Source organism: Mchenga conophoros, linkage group LG20, assembly GCF_057382185.1.
Source record: "Mchenga conophoros isolate Kocher_MC1m ecotype Shallow Benthic linkage group LG20, M_conophoros_male_GT1.1, whole genome shotgun sequence".
Classification (NCBI taxonomy): domain Eukaryota; kingdom Metazoa; phylum Chordata; class Actinopteri; order Cichliformes; family Cichlidae; genus Mchenga; species Mchenga conophoros.
The window spans coordinates 1005675-1022097 of NC_140545.1; the positions used below are offsets into that span (position 1 = coordinate 1005675).

General features: G+C 42.5%; 1 protein-coding gene and 1 non-coding gene across 3 annotated transcripts; both read right to left on the bottom strand.

Moving 5' to 3' along the window:
- Positions 1–147: 147 nt before the first annotated feature.
- uba1 (ubiquitin-like modifier activating enzyme 1) lies at positions 148–16070 on the bottom strand. Of its 2 annotated transcripts, none has more exons than XM_085258815.1 (26): positions 15859–16070; positions 12647–12763; positions 12509–12567; positions 12235–12403; positions 9167–9301; positions 8977–9083; positions 8802–8892; positions 8540–8672; positions 8340–8437; positions 8028–8174; positions 7679–7855; positions 7350–7457; positions 7180–7260; positions 6332–6484; positions 5626–5791; positions 5328–5524; positions 4866–4930; positions 4287–4482; positions 3329–3403; positions 3056–3245; positions 2826–2911; positions 2370–2462; positions 1921–2112; positions 1515–1616; positions 1317–1417; positions 148–1228 (listed from the first exon to the last, which is right to left on the bottom strand). In XM_085258815.1, the coding sequence occupies exons 2-26, from the start codon at positions 12761–12763 to the stop codon at positions 1093–1095; spliced, it is 3174 nt and encodes a 1057-aa protein (XP_085114941.1). In that variant the 5' UTR covers positions 15859–16070; the 3' UTR covers positions 148–1092. The 2 variants fall into 2 exon arrangements, with proteins under 2 accessions (XP_085114941.1, XP_085114942.1); XM_085258816.1 differs by lacking the exon at positions 15859–16070 and adding an exon at positions 14246–14469.
- LOC146549966 (small nucleolar RNA U6-53/MBII-28) lies at positions 1709–1830 on the bottom strand. Its single transcript, XR_014890317.1, has one exon. It is a non-coding gene; the product is annotated as a small nucleolar RNA U6-53/MBII-28 (small nucleolar RNA).
- Positions 16071–16423: the final 353 nt, after the last annotated feature.

Genomic DNA, 16423 nt, shown 5'->3' on the forward strand with positions numbered 1-16423 from the left:
ATGTGTTTAATAATGAAACTTCTCATTAACACGAAACAGGTCAGACAGGAAAAACAAACCTCTGACACTTTAACATTGCTGAATGACACTGACACGGTCGGTGTGTGTGTGTGTGTGTGTGTGAGACACAAAAATAACCACACAGTCTTCTTCAGTATGTTTTTACATCTTTATTCACTATCACACTAAGTGCTCCCGTTTCAAGATACATCTCGTTGCCCTGTTCTTACAGTTAAGTCATTTGGAGTTAACAAAGTAGAAAGACAGTTTAGGATCTACCACGTGTGTGCGCCAAAACTCTGTCCAACCACCCAAAAAATAAAATGGAAAATAACAAAACACATAAAATATAATGAGAAAGAGAAAACCAATGTCATGTGCACGAACCCCTCCCAAAGCCACAGAGTGGGTTTAATGAGGGTGTAGGGGTACCTCACACTGGCAGGGGTATTCAGGTGGTGTGAGATAGTCAGATATCCAGTCAGGAAAGGCTTGGGCTTATTGGTGTCTCCTGGGCTGACCTTTTACATATTAATTAGGTGCATATGTTAAGAAAAAACAAAACAAAAGAAACTAATGTGGGACTGTGTCTATGAGACAGAGGTTGGAAGAGGGAGAGAGCAAGTATAGTGGAGGGAAGAAGGTGGATTAGATTAAAAATCAAACAAAAACCTCCATTACTGCTGAAGGCCAATAAGAGTGATGGTTTTTAGGGACACTGGTTGGGATATGGAGTACCAAGAGACCACTAAGGCTTATCAATTCACTCAAGAGGTTGGTGCTTTTGAGAAACATCAGGATGTCCAGTGTACATGCTCCCTTCCTCCAGTGACACCCCTGTTCCCACAGCCAAGAACCAACTGGATTCTTAACATATACAGTTATTCTTAATTCAGCTTACTGGGGCTATGTACACTCAGGCACAGGTTTACACAAACCACAGGCCTAAAAAAATACTGATTGATCCAGTACAGCTGACCTGGATCAACCCACGCACCCCCAATCCCCATTTTAGCTCCTCACTCAGAACACCCCCATCCCCATCTCCCCCCTGTAACTCCCACCCTCCTGCGGGTGGGCTCAGTGCGGAGCTCAGCGGATGGTGTATCTGACATAGGGCACTTCCACGTCTTCGTCTGAAAGGTCGTTACAGCATAGCTCAAACACCAGGGCTTTCACGTGTTTGCCCAGCTTCTTTTTGGACACCTTCGTCACAATCTCCGTCATACTGCAGGACACAGAAAGAAAACCAGTGAATACAAACTTTAAAATTCCAGCATGCAAATGAGGAAGCAGGTGTATGCACGTGCACTCACGGTAGGTCCAGTCTCTCTTTAAGTTTGGCAGCAGGCATGAAAAACGAATACAACATGGACACTCCCTGAGAAAGCATGGTGATCTCCAACTTATGCTCATTCTAATACAGAACAGAAACAGATCGTGGTTAATTGTATGCCAAGAACATGTCGGTGTGGAGAAAAGCAACCAAAAACCAAACCATGAGCTCAACATACTTTAAAGTAATCCAGAAACTGTCGGAGTGTCATTTCTTCCCCATTGGGCTGCAGTCCTGTGACCTCAAAGCGATCCCACAGCGTCCAGTCGATTTCATAGTACTGCGAAAAAATGTATTTTAAGTATATACATATTAATTATAAGAGATCTTAATTATAAGCTCAATAAGAAAACCAGTTATTACATTAAAATTTCTCCTCAGCACACACTGATGCCATCAGTGTGAGAAGACAAGTTGAACTCACTTACACCCAGGCAGTGCAAAATGCATCTGACTAGTGCATCAGTATTAGCATGGCTTAATCATCACAGGAGTTTATTATACTGGAGTCAAACATTTCTCTACAGCGCAGACATCGTGCGCATCTTTTTAAAATCTCAGCAAATGGTAACGTATTTGCTTACCTTGTGTTTTGGAGCAGCAATGGGTTCAGAGAAGGCAAAGAAAGGCAGGGCCAAGTTCATGAAGCCATTTTTGTAGGACTCCAGCTTCTTGTGTCCTTTGATAATCTTGAAGAGCTCCAAGCACACTAGGCCGACAACTGCTGCTGTGGTAGTGGCGATAGCAGGGATGATCTTACCAGCTATCAGTTTGCTCTGTTTGGTGATTAAAAGGACAGTGATGAAGGGAAAAAACCAAACAAACAAACAAACAACAACAAAAACACCCCCCAAACTTTATAGTGCACATAGAGAAAAAGCAAAATGTAAATTTCTGAGGTTGAGTTTAAGTTGTTTGTTTTCACAGAGTGCACTCTCAAATGTTTTTTCATTACTATTACAAAACGAATACTATTAGCAGGCACATTTCCCAATTAACACCAGTGTGAGAGCAGCTGGGTCTGTTTTCTTACCTTGTGCCTGTCTGTGGGGGGGATGTCATAGTTCTCTGCTCTCAGGTTGGAGGCTGCCACAATGAAGTCCATGTGAAAGTTGGTGTCATCATCCTGTTAACATATAGGCCACAGCCATTACAAACCAGAAGTACCAGTAGTGTTGATTCAAGTTATATTAAAAGGTTGAAATTCTAGCGTGAGAGTTACAATGTTCTGGCAGTGCACCACTTAAAGGCATCTAAGCAGAGTTAGCCTTGAAAGCTATGGAAACAATACTTTCTTACTCTCATTATTATTAACAGACTAGGTTTCCAATTGGCCTCACTGCAAAGCCAGATGCTGTGTTTTATTGAATCTTTCAGATAAAAAGAACAAAGTCCTCAATGCCACTGACTAGCTTTGCTACCGGCAACTGTAATAAATTAAACAAATGTTATTTATCTTCATTAAAGCTGACAAAAGGAGACGCCTTACCTTTTCAAAGTCAATGGAGGTGAGTTTGAACTGGAAGGACTCTGGTGAAGGCAACATGGCTTTCAGCTCTTCCAGTTTGGTATCATCTGCATAATCACAAGATCAATGGTTGCATTACTGTCAAAGCATCCACAATGACACATGACTCCGTACAAGATTCACAAACAACTCTTAGCTGATGTAACATCCCCCCAAAATATGCTTTATTACACAACCACATGTGAACATACCAATAGAGGAATTGTTATTTTGCAGTTCCTGATCAGAGACGTGGATTTTAACTCCTGAACGTGGGGTGAAAGGGGGCACCTTGACATCCTGCAAGATCTTGATCACACCTGCACGATCGGTGCTGCCTTGCAGGCCGTATGTTTGAGCGAACAGGTTGGCTGCTGCCACAACATAGTCCATATGCAGCTCCTGAAAACAACATTCATTAGTTTGAGCCTGGCTGGACTAGACTCCGGTAATATTAAGCTTATAAATGACAGCGGCACACTTACATTGGTAGTGCTGAATTCTAACGGGTGAGGACATCGCTTTGGGCCAGACCAGAAGGGAGCACCGGAACTAGTGAGCTAAAAGACAGATGATAAATGTATAAGTGCTATAATGGAAACCTTTCATGTCCATTTTGTAATTTTTGTGTCAATTGCATATTTATTAAACAGGAAACTGTGGATAAATGACAGGAAAGGGGGTGAGAAACTACAGATGCAAACTAGGGTTTTGTGGTTCAGCGTCAGTACTGCTGACTGAGCCACTAGGCAGCCTTTCGTGCAATAGATACGCAGCAACTCAAACTGCCGTTTGACTCAGCTGAAGTTTAACAATGTAATTTCTGCTGTTTCTAATGTATGCCCACCATCTATAAATGGCTTTTCAGGGGAAATGAGATGTACAAACTGGCATGAATAAGTACACAGGAAGCCCCAAACTGTCTTTACACAAGAGTGTAAAGTAGTTTACTTTTATATAAAAGTCTCTTAATCATGACAATGTTTTTGTGACTTACTAAAATAATTTATCTGCCATCAAACGATTTTAGAAATGTTCAAAACCAATATCACGGTCCGAGTATGGTTTACCATGTTTGTGACAACTTTCATGCTATAAGCTAAAATCAGATTATCAGCTGCTATGCTACTCTGTGCTAACACGTGCTGTAACACACAGCAGCACCTCTCACTAAATTTGGTGTCACTGAGCCGACCTGCACAGAGCTCAAAAACAGAAGACAAGACATAACGTGTGGCCATTGCAGAAGTTACATCTTCATATAATCTGTTGCATAAGTTAATATTCCAATACTGTATGAAAAATGACAACACTTTTCTTGTTGCTGAAATGAATACCACCAATGCAACTATAGCTGCAAACAGCTGATAAGACGCGTAAAACCAAGATCAGACAATAACGGTTAGAAACTGATATTCATCTCGTAGCACCTTCACTTTGTACCTGATCTGGTGGGAAGTTGTGCAGTAGCTGGCGGATGTTGTTGCTGTATTGACACTGCCAGTGGTTGCGAGCCCAAGCTACGCAGTCAGCCCAGTTTTGGGGGCAATCTGTGACAAGACTCTTATAAAGAGCCTCCAGCACCTCCGCAGGCTGAGCTCCTGGAAGCTTCAGAGTACGCTCCATGAACTTAGGATCTCTGCAAGAATGGAAATTATAAACCTCATTGACTAGTTTCGACGATGTGAAGAGCTGTCATCTTTTTTTAAACCATTTACTCTGCAGGCTGATTTTATGAATTATTTCGAGCATGAGGTTTGGGTTAGATTTTACAAGAAGACAGCTCAATGGCGCCACGAGAACCAAGAGGGGGCTGTGACATTTACAAGATTGATTCTTAGTTGAAAGGCAAGTTATACAAGTTTATAAGTACTGAATTACCAACAATCCACAAACACTTATGAGACTTAATGAGGAAATTTGTCCACTAATGAAAAGTCATTTTATCAGTGAAGAATTTCTACGATGAAAGTAAAATGCTGACAGGTGATTGCATTAGAATGACAAGGAAAAGCGACATACGTGAGGTACTGCATGGCATTTTCTGGGGGTTGTTTGAATAGTCCCTCAAACTCATCGCGGGCCCACTGCACAGAAAGAACCACAAGGACAGCAGTTCAATAATAGAAGTACGAAATATTTGGTAAACCTACAATAGTTCCATTCACACTGTGACACACTAACCACACACAGTGCTATTAAAAAAACAAAACCCTATATGAAGATATCAAGCATATGAAGAAACAGGTAATGCAATAAAATTCTCTGAAGCATATAGTGCTGAAGTGATTAACTCCTCTATTACATGTGTGCATTGTGTAGTTGGTACACCAGGTGGAGTCTTTTAAAGTAAAGATTAACACAAAGGTTTCTGTATGGCTGTTCTCAATACTACTTTGTGGGCCACGCTGACTCCAAGCGTCAGATTTGATCCTGCCTGGCCAGTCTCACACTCTGAGACTCTCCGGCTCTGCATATACTAACCTGCAACGTGTGTTCAATGGCATTTGGGAAGTTTTTGAGGGTGCAGATGGGGATGGACTTCTCAGGTGGATCTTGACTGGAGCTGTAGGACTCGGTGAGGAAAGGGATCACAACCTGGACATTGCCTTTGGTACCCAGAGTGCCTGATTCCAGTAAGGGTTTACGATAGTACACACACCTCCGATCCATATACATCCCTGAACATTAGAGGAAAACGCACGTTTTTTTTTTTTTTTTTACTGAATCCATTTCCCCCTAGTTATTAAGCAGTTATTCTTAATGTCTCATCATCTCTTACGTGCATCAACGTTGTCCAGTGCATTGGCAACTCCATCAAGGCTTTCAAAGAAGTCGTCATCGTAGATCCTTTCTGTGTCAGGGCCCACTCTGTTCTGGTGACCTGTGATCTTGATTGCCGGGTTCATCAGTTTCACTGCAGCAGCAGCCGTGTCACTCTTCATTTTCTGTTAACACACACACACACACACACTAAACAATCAACTCACTAATAACATTATCATAGGTGACCAAAAGAACAAAGATCAGAGGAGACATTCTGTACAGAGGTCACTGCTGTCCACATTAATGCTTTCTTTTCCAGGGACACAACAAAATGTGCACTCCTTTAAAAATATTGGTGTCCAACAGCTTACGTCATGTGAGGGTTCCTCCCATCAGTTTCTTTTGGGCATCAGATAACCTCAGATTAACTGATAGTGCATACTAGCATTTAGTAGTCTAGTGATACTACAGGTACAAAGCTGCTCTCAAGTCTCAGTTTGTTAGGAGCTGGTAAATTTGCTTTGACTTTTTAAACTTTAAGAAAACACACACACACGTACGTACACGCACACACACACGTACACACACTGAAGTTTAAATTGCCTCTATCAACATACAAACATAATCTATAAGTGCACTTCGGTGTTACAGGATAAAGAGTGCTGTGCGGAAACATCGATCAATAGAGTTCATCAAACAAGTCGAGTTAAGATGATACAGACCGTAACGTCCCAAGGTCTGAAGAGGAACTGCCTGTTGAGGTTGGATTTCTCTATGGTGTCCATGTCAGTCACAATGACCTCTCCCTCCCCAGCAGCCAGTCCAATCATGGCAAAGTTTTTCAGCAGCTCACAACCAATGGCACCAGCCCCAACCTGGAAGGATTAGAAATTTGTGAATAAAGCTATAATGGGTCGTCATACAGTTGAACCTTCCATTTACACGTGTCACTCACTGTCAGAGAAATGCTTATGGTTAGTGGGTAAAGCTGACAGTCTTTTTGCCGGATTCCCACCAGAAAGGTTAAACCCAACAGCTCTGACATGCACTGGGACATGGTGGGTGGCACTCAATTAACATGGCAGTGTCGATACACTATTGTGCCAATTATGAGACAAAGAACTAACAGCTGATATATTTTGGCTTAGATGCAGCTGCCACCATCTCACTCACGATCTCAAATAGTAAATAACTGCCCATGAATATCCCAAGAACTGACAGCGTTCTTTGTCACTGTGCAATTAAATCAAATTATAAATAAACAAAAACAAAAAAACCTCAACCGAGCATTCAAACAAGAATGAACTTTCTGTTGGACAATTTTAGGCACAAGAGCAAAAAGATAAACGCTACCACTAAAGATCTCATAAGATCCATTTCCCCTAGCATCCTGAGAACAGCACCAAGAAATATTCTTCATCAGACTTTAGCTCATAGTATTTTATAGTGGCATAAAGGTATTTCTAAGTTTTTGTCTTTTGCACAACATTTTTCTGGCAACCTTATTTTTTAAAACTTCCTAGTAACAGGAAATTGAAGAAGGCAACAGAACTTTTACACTGACACTCACCAAGAAGTAACGCTGTTTGGCAAGCAAATCCTGCATTTTGGTGCCAAACACTGCAACCTGTCCATCATATCGACAGTTTTTCTTGGAGAAAAAGACATAACAAATTTAGCACCATCATTTATTGCAACTACATTCAGTACTTGCATTTTGAATATGCTTTGAACACCTACAGGGGCACACTCTTCCTCTGTGAGCATGAATCCCTCCTCTTCAGCCAAGCACTCCAGGGCATCAAAGTACAGCCATTGCATTATGGGCATGAATTTTCCTGTGCATGCCTAAAACATCAAACAGCACATGAAATACAGGAAACCCTTCTCCATTTCAAAACACGTCTAATCATACTCAATGTAAAATTACTCTTCATAAGCATTGATAAGAACGGGCTTATCAGTGCCTGTTGATTAAAATAGATTTTTCTTTAATATAACGAACAACTACACTTAATATTGTAGGGACAAAGCTTTCATCTTCAATTTGCATACAGCTTTCCACTGACCTTCATCACTTCCTGTGCAGCCAGCCCTCCAAAGAAGGCATTGACAGGGGCCAGGTCACCAGCAGCAACATATGACATCTTTTTGATAAGAGATTCATTCAGCTGTTCCACTTTGGCCGACCCAGTCTGAGCAGAGTTCACGTCTTTGGCCAATGCCAATAGCTCTTCACCATCCGCCTGGAATGCACACAGTTCACGGTAAATTACAAAATATTAACTATAAACAGACTTTATTTTTGCTGTGTTGTGCTGCACTTTTTTATGCGGAACTATTTTATTTTAGCACAAGCATTTAATCAAAGTGGTTCCCCCTTTCCAAGAAGATCCCACCATCATGAGTGATATGTACCTGGCTCCAAGGTGCTGGAAGATGGCCATGTTTTTTCTGGAAGGCATGGATAGCCTGGAAGCCTAGGTGCATCTGTCCTGGAAACTCCATCTTGGCAAAGTCTGTCATCAGGAACTCAGGCTGGGCCAGCGATGAGGAGAGAGATTTCTGAACAGGGAAAGAAACGCAAGGTAGTGAAGCTGGGCTTTTCCACTGGTGACAGCAATGCCAGATGGTAAGGTTATATTGGTATTACCATGAGAATTCACACTACACCATCTGTGGAAATGAGATCATGCTAGTAATGCCATGTGCAAAACGGCAGCTACTTACAAAACTGATCTTCTTGGGCATTTTAACCTGGGAAACTATTCCTCCTCTTATGTAATCTGTGAAGCCACTCGTGTCACAGATGCTGAAGGTGTATGGACCTAGTAAAATACAGGACATTGCATGAACTTGTAAACTCATAACAGAGTGACCAAAATGTATTCAATGGTGGAACAAAAAAAAGAAAAAGAGTGTGTTCTTACCAAGAACTTTAATTTCGACCGGCTTGCAACCATTGAGCTCAGTCATACCCTGAATCTCAGTAAACGTAACATAATCTCCACTCTCGAAGCCATGACGAGCTTCATCCAGACATGTCACGACCCCTGCACTGTCCTGGGGAAACCAAAATGTGCAACTTTTCAGGCACTGCTGCCATGAAGCTTTAATTTACTCCTAAAAAGCAGGTAGCAGTTAAAAAGAAAAATCAGCATTGTCAGGGGGGATAAAAGAACCAAGACTAACCTTTGTGATCATGGAAATCATAGCACTTAATGGCTGCTCTCCATTGGTGTCATACACAATCATCTCTTCTCCAAAGTCACAGAAAAGTTGACTACAAAAGAGAAATTAGAGCACAAAAACATTAGATGCTGACGGATGCACTGCATGTGAACACTAAACAGAGTCTTAATCTTACCCAAACAGACCACGAGTGTCTGCAACAATCAGCTTGATTCCCTTGCTGTGGCAGAACTCTCCTAGAGTCTGCTGCTCATCCAGAGTTGAGTTAGTCAGCACTACCACCTAGATTTCAAAATAAGACAAAATTAAAAACTCTTTCCGAAATGGTAAAATGACTAGGGAGTTTTCTTATGCTAAATTTATACCTGGAACTTGGTCAAGTAGTCTTCAGTCAGTGGTCCAGTGTAACCAGTCACAGGAACATAGCTGTTCAGTTCAGCCAGGCGGGCCTGACTCACTTCTGCCCTGTTCTTGCCCAGGTCCTCCTCCCGAAGGTAAAACTAGCCATACAGAAATACTGATGCTGTCATTAAGCAATAACTGCCAATACTATAGCCAAACATGACATTAAGGAATATTCTAGTGAATAACATTGACTCAGTGTGAACTTTACTTCATTTGTGTGTTTAGCCATATTCTTCTGTGGGTCCGCCTTTTCTTTTGAAAGGACTTCAGAATGTGTCAACGAGGATAAAAACAACAGACTACCACTTAAACGGCTTGACTGACCACAGTGTACTCCCTGCATTCTCACGCTTAAGTCCATAACATTAAAATGGTTATCAAGAGCAGATGAGTTTTATTTGTAGTTATGCTGTTATATTTATGAAAGCTAAGCAGTGATTAGATGAAAAGAGAAGAAATCCCACCCAACTCAGTTTGGAAGTGGACTAACATTGTATTGTTAAGTGGTCTTGGCTGGTTCATTTGCCCTAAACCAGTTTGGACTGTCAGCCCAGAGAAAACCAAGCAAAGAAACCCAAGTTTAAGGTAAAATGAAATATAGACTAAATGTAAAATTTGGTCTCAAAACTTCAAAGCATTATTTGAGCTCCTGAAGCACATCAACAATAAGTGCTTTCTTAAACTACAGGTTAACCATTTCTTTTTCCATATTTCTGTTATTAGGACCGAATCACATAATTGAAAACACAAATGTACAATGCAAATGCAATACACTTAAGCTGCCCTGTAAATAAATTAGGGGTGTGTCTTATAATAGAAGCCACAATACCAGTGTATCTTTTTAAATGAAAAAATGTCATATCCCAACATCATTCGTATAAAATGACTATGTTCCCAAGCGAGTCTTAAAATCTGTGTCTAACCACGATGACACTTCTGTAGCAACAACACCAGAAAACTGCCTCAAGTTAACACCCAAGGAATCTGTTCATACATGTTTGCAGTTTGATGAGATAACAGGATTTCACAGACAAATAAACGCAATCTACTCTGCTGAAATTATGTCCTTTAACAGACTGGCTGTACTACGATTATGAAACTGGGAAGAGGCCACCCACTGGTAAATCTGGGTCAGCTCATGGGTGGGGGTGGCTTTAGTACCCTTTCTGGATGTTAGCAATACACAACAACACATAACTCAATAGATAAAGCCACAGTGCACTTTGGAATCGTGCTCAGACAACAGGCGAGTCCACAAACTGCAATTCCCTTGTGTACCGTATTTTCGCAACTATAAGGCGCACATAAAAGCCTTAGATTTTCTTTAAAAAGTGCGGCGCGCCCTATAGTGCAGTGCGCCCTGTGTGTTGTAAGGAGGACGTAGTAGAGAACACCATGAGAACGCTAAAGGGTGAAGTGTGGGCGTTGATCGTATATACCGGGACAATCGCACATACCTGTATAAAAGAACAGGTATGTGCATTATGTGGAACATCGTTGTTTTAACAACCCTGAAAATGGCAAAGAGACACGCTTATGAAGCACAGTTTAAACTGAAGGCCATCAGCTACGCGGAGGAACATGGAAATCGAGCAGCCGCGAGAGAATTTAAGATTAATGAATCGATGGTTCGCAAGTGGAGGAAGCTGGAAAACGAGCTCCGACAGGTCAAGAAGACGCAGCTGAGTTTCCGCAGACATAAGGCGAGGTGGCCCGAGTTGGAGGAAAGACTCGAGCGGTGGATCATCGAGCAAAGAACGAGTGGGAGAAGCGTTTCGACTTCACCATTCGACTAAAAGCAGTTTCGCTAGCAGAAGAAATGAAAATTGAACATTTCCGAGGAGGTCCGTCTTGGTGCTTTCGTTTTATGAAACGGTGCCATTTTTCCATCCGGACCAGGACTACGGTAGCGCAGCAACTTCCAGCGGATTATAAGGAAAAGCTGGCCATCTTCCGCTCCTACTGCAGCAAACACATCGCCGACAAACACATCCAGCCCAGCCACATCACAAACATGGACGAGGTGCCGCTCACTTTTGACATCCCGGTGAGTCACACTGTGGAGAAGCAGGGGACCAGCACGGTAGCGATACGCACAACGGGGCACGAAAAGTCTTCTTTTACTGTTGTGCTTGGCTGCCATGCTAATGGACAGAAACTGCCGCCTATGGTGATTTTTAAGAGAAAGACTTTGCCTAAAGAGAAGTTTCCAGCAGAAATCATCATTAAGGCAAATGAGAAGGGCTGGATGGATGAGGAAATGATGAAAGACTGGCTGAGGGAGGTGTATGTAAGGAGACCAGGTGGTTTTTTCCACGCATCACCATCGCTGTTGATCTGTGACTCTATGCGTGCCCATCTCACAGCCGATGTGAAAAAACAAGTGCAGCAAATGAACTGTGAGCTTGCTGTCATTCAGGAGGCCTGACAAAGGAACTCCAACCGCTGGACATCGGTGTGAACCGGCCGTTCAAAGTAAGGCTGCGAGCGGCGTGGGAGCGATGGATGACCGATGGAGACCACAGTTTCACTAAGAGTAGAAGGCAGCGCCGGGCGAGTTACGCCACAATTTGCGAATGGATTGTAGATGCTTGGGCTAACATGTCTGCTGGCACTGTTGTTCGAGCTTTCGCAAAAGCCGGCATCATTTCTGAGGAGCCGCACGGCACGGAAAGTGACTCTGACAGTGAAGAAAGTGAACCTGGCATGTTTGATGGAGATTTAGCGCAGCTGTTCAGACACAGAGGATGAGGACTTCGATGGGTTTGATTGATGACAATTACCGGTAATAAAAAATGTGAGTACCAAACTCAGTTTTGCTCCCGCTTTATTTTTAAACACGCATACTTGTATGCGCCCTATAATCAGGTGCGCCTTATGTGTGTGTTAAATGCAGTAATGGCACACATAACGGAGACTGGGCCTTTTAGTACGGTGCGTCTTATGGTCGTGAAAATACGGTAACTTAATCGGGAAAAATAAACTACTGCAAAAAATTTTTAATTTAAATATCTGTGCTTTCACACACCTGGGAAGAGAGGTCTCTCCATTCTGCAACTCCTTCGTCATGTATAGTGACACTTCTAACTCCTCCCAGGATCACGTTCTTGGCAATCTCAACTCCAAGGCCTCTCATACCAGAGATGAGGACATTGGAGTTCTGCATGCGCTTCATAGCTTCATGGCCCAGCACGTAACTAAATAATGACATAAAGAACCATTGGCATCATTATGCATTGGTAGATGTCAAGCCCAATAACCATCAAGTCCAACATCACAAAAAGGAAAAAAAAGAAGCTTACAGCTGTCTTGAGTACAGGCCTTCATCGATCTCAGCATCATTGCCATTCTTAGCCATGCCCTGGGAAAACAACACGAAGTGCAATCAGTTTACGTTACAAGTTCTACTCACTCTATAGAGTAGATGTGTTTGCACTCACGTTGGCAGGTGTGTGGGACAGATCAGTTCTGACAGAGTTAGAGGAGGAGCAGTGGGATCCCGTCTTCGTCTCTGTTCCTGACAAGCGACGCTTCTTGGACAGCGGCGAGCTGGACATCTGTGCATTAACCACCATCATAAATTAAGTTGTCATTCAAGCACATGAATGTTACCAGTTAACAACTGCCCTATAACAATTTGGTAGTTTGCAATAAATCTAGAATAAAAGAAAGACATTTTACATCATTAAGAAAAAAAAAGAAAGACGGCACACTGTCAACAAGCCTGGGTTTCCTGAAGGTTCTCAGAAGCCAACTGATTCCAATTCATATAAACTTCAGTAATTTTATAATTCGTTGCTATGGTTCCATTATAATAAATACCTAAACTAAAGGCTAACCAGTCCCCCTCATTTTGAAGAGAGGATTTTTAGCCTAGAGAGCAGCTGGGCTGGCTTCAGGCCAAACACAAATCTGCTAGAAAACGAACTGAGGCTGGGAAGAGACATGAATAGCATTACGGTTCTTTCATACACACAGAAAGCACAGGTTTGTTTACATACTTCTATTGTTTTTTCCTGGGATTTATCGACACCCAACATGTTTCAAGGAAAAGAGCTGAATCATTAAAAGTTCACTGCGGTAAACTGAGCAATACCACACAATGGCTGGCAGGTGCGGACACAAGGACCACACTGTGCTGCAACTAAGTTGTAGATGGCGACGTTACAAGAAAGCTCTAAACGGCAACATTTAATAGCAATGCATTTACTTATGTATTTAGATTTCTGATTAACGCAGTAGTCGCGATAAACCTCTGCACTCGGAGGGCCGCAGCGTTTTTCAAATACAATCTGGGTGCACAAAAAAAAAAAAAAAAAAAAAAAAAAAAAGGTCGGGCACAATTTCCGCATCCAATGCGGCGCCAACTTCCGTGCATTTCCCAAGGCACACGTATCAGTTTATAACCCTCTCTACGACTTTAAATTATGACGAGGCCTGGGCAAATTTTCATACGACTGCAACCAGCCTAAAATAGCCTTCATATCACCGTTAACTGAACGGTCGCGCTTGTCAAAACCGAAAATGAAGGCGTCCGGCATGATACAGCAAAGCCGCCCGGCTGTTACTGTAGTTTGCCAATCCTACTAGAAAACGTTAGCGGGTAGCAGTCGATTTAAAGATCTCAACGTGTGGAAAAATATTAATTAACTGTCAGACAACAGCACCAATAGAAAACTAAGTAGGTTCCGAGCAACTAATCGGTTAAGTGATTTGGCAAGTGGACAGAGTCTAAACATTAATAACTTAGAGGGAAGAAAACACCAGCTTGTCAGCTTATCCATTAGCAGCTCGGCCTAGGCCCGCATTACCCTCAGTGCGGAACACAATTTTACAAGCTAGCAGCTGTGGCTACACTCCAACCGACCTCGCACTGGAGAGCAGCGGATTTGACAGTAGTCTACCACAGCTCCTATGTGGATATGGGTAAATGTCTAGGCATCTAACAAACAGACAATTTAACTTTGTCACTTAACATAAACACCGCGAATACAAGCCAAGCCACTACACTCGTGCTCCATTGATTTCCTTTTCCTTACCAATAATCCTTCTCGGTCCCTTCCCAATGCGAACCCGCTCCTCTCCTGCTGTGTGTAGCTGTCAGTAAAAACGCTGATTGTATATTCGACGATTTGTACAGAGAAAAGAAACGCGATGCGGGATTGGGGTGGTCTGCACTATATTGTCGAGTCACTATGTCGTTGTGCCGATAGTCTCTCCTATGTAATTGCGCTGCTGGCTTTGCGACTGCAGACAGGAACAAAACCAAAATGGCAGATGGGGAGAAAGGGGCGGAGGAGCTGTGACGCAGGGGCTGAAATATTCAACAGGAAAGGGTGGCTGCAAGCACGCTGCTCATCCAGGTCCTCGGCTCATTGGCTCTTCAAGCCCAAGCTAAAGCGCGTTGATCCCGCCCTCGCTACGAGAGGATGCATGCCAAATATCTTACTGTACAATGAACAGTAGGATCTCCAATAATCTAATGAAAAAACCCAACACTTAATGAGAAAAATAATTGCGGGTATGTCTGAGACCATTGCATGAAAGGATTCTCCCTTAACGGAGCTGAATGTAACTCATCAGTAACAACACCTTTGTTTCAGAGGCAGATTAGCAAGGACCAGTCATCTTCATGTGAACTCCATAAACAAAGCTGAACACCAAACTTGCAACAATGCACCATCAGAAAGAACACATTTCACAGTTAAACGCCATTAGATATACTCTCACTGGAGCACAATTTGCTACATTCCACTTAACACACCGATTGTTTTGACTATTTTATGAATTCAGCAATTATCACTACTCAAGTCGGATAGTGTACGATCCTTATTAGCTAGTGATGCTGAGCGTCTGGGCGTTTTAGTCACACTGAGGTTAGGGGTGAGCATTCCTTGCAGAAGAGTATTGGGGGAGGGGGTGCCTAGTAAATGACAAAGGCCCAGAAAAAAAAAAAAAAAAAGAGTGGGCCGCATATACTCGGGTACACATGTCGAGGTGATCCCCTATTTTCATCTTCCAACTAGAAAATGTTTTGAACTGAAGCATACGAATATCAATGATGTCCGAATAATAGGCTGCCTAACTTGACAAGCTAAACACAGACTAGCCAGTGTTAGGTTACTGTGATAACGCCGATAAACGTGCTATCGAAACGGGAACCCTACATATACAAACGGATATACGAGGAAAAAAAATAGTGCCAGCATGTACGCTCGTGATGCCAGTTAGCTCGTGTCTGTCTTTCAACGTAGTATCCATCAAATGTTTGAAGCAACTAGCCTTCTAGATACCATTAACGTTATTTATCGCCTAACATTAATTAAAACAGCAACCCCGTGCACATAAAAATGTACAAATGCTAATTTGCCGTTAACAGTTACGTGTCAGTGTCTTGTTAGCTACCGTTAGCGGAGCAAGGAGCTTAAATGGTTCGCTCAGCCGCCTGCAACTAATATTAACGACTATCGATAACGCACATCAAAAGACTGCGTAGTTGTTAGCTTGTGTGCGGCTAGCTTTCGAGCTATCTAGCCACCCAGCGACTTTTTCCCCGTCTTGTGCCGCTATGTTAGCTAACTAGCTAACATTAGCAAACTAGCTGCGGCTAACATAACCAGGACGAGAGCTTACACAAGTGTGCAGAACTTACCACATCCGATATTTACTCGGCCTGATCTGGAGTATTAAAAATCGCCTTCTGCTTAAGCAAAGAAAAACAACAACCAAGGTGACAATTCAACACCGCCACTGACTGCAAAGTGAAAAGTGTGTCACGGTGGCGGGCTCTGTGTGAGTTTTTTCCGCTGGACGGCTGCCTGTCCGGCTGTTCCCAAACCGTTTCCCCTCACTCTATTTCAGTTGAAAGCAAAGCAAAGCAGCAACATGTGCACGTTACAGGCACAACCATCATTCTGGGTCTTGGGGTTAATTGAAAATGAATATGATTGGTTTGTGTCTGCTCTGTCTTTTAATTAATCGTTAACGCTCACACATCCCATCTAGAAGATAAAGCGTACTGAATATTACACTGCTTTGTGGTTTAGTTGTTTATTTAGAAACAAGACTACTTTTTCCACCCCCGTACCCTTACAAGCATGGACTAAACCGAAGTTCACGCAGTGCCTTATGGGACTTGTAGGCACATAGGATAACATAATAGAACGCCTGTCAGAAATGTGCCTTTTGGATAAATGTTGATTAAGCACGTAAAAAAC

Excerpts from the sequence above, each read along its gene's own strand:
- uba1 (XM_085258815.1), bottom strand. The coding sequence starts at position 12,763 with ATGTCCAGCTCGCCGCTGTCCAAGAAGCGTCGCTTGTCAGGAACAGAG. Across the intron at positions 7,458-7,678 it reads CTGCACAGGAAGTGATGAAG|GCATGCACAGGAAAATTCAT; the intron begins GTCAGTGGAAAG and ends TTGATGTTTTAG. Across the intron at positions 6,485-7,179 it reads CCAAACAGCGTTACTTCTTG|GTTGGGGCTGGTGCCATTGG; the intron begins GTGAGTGTCAGT and ends TAATCCTTCCAG.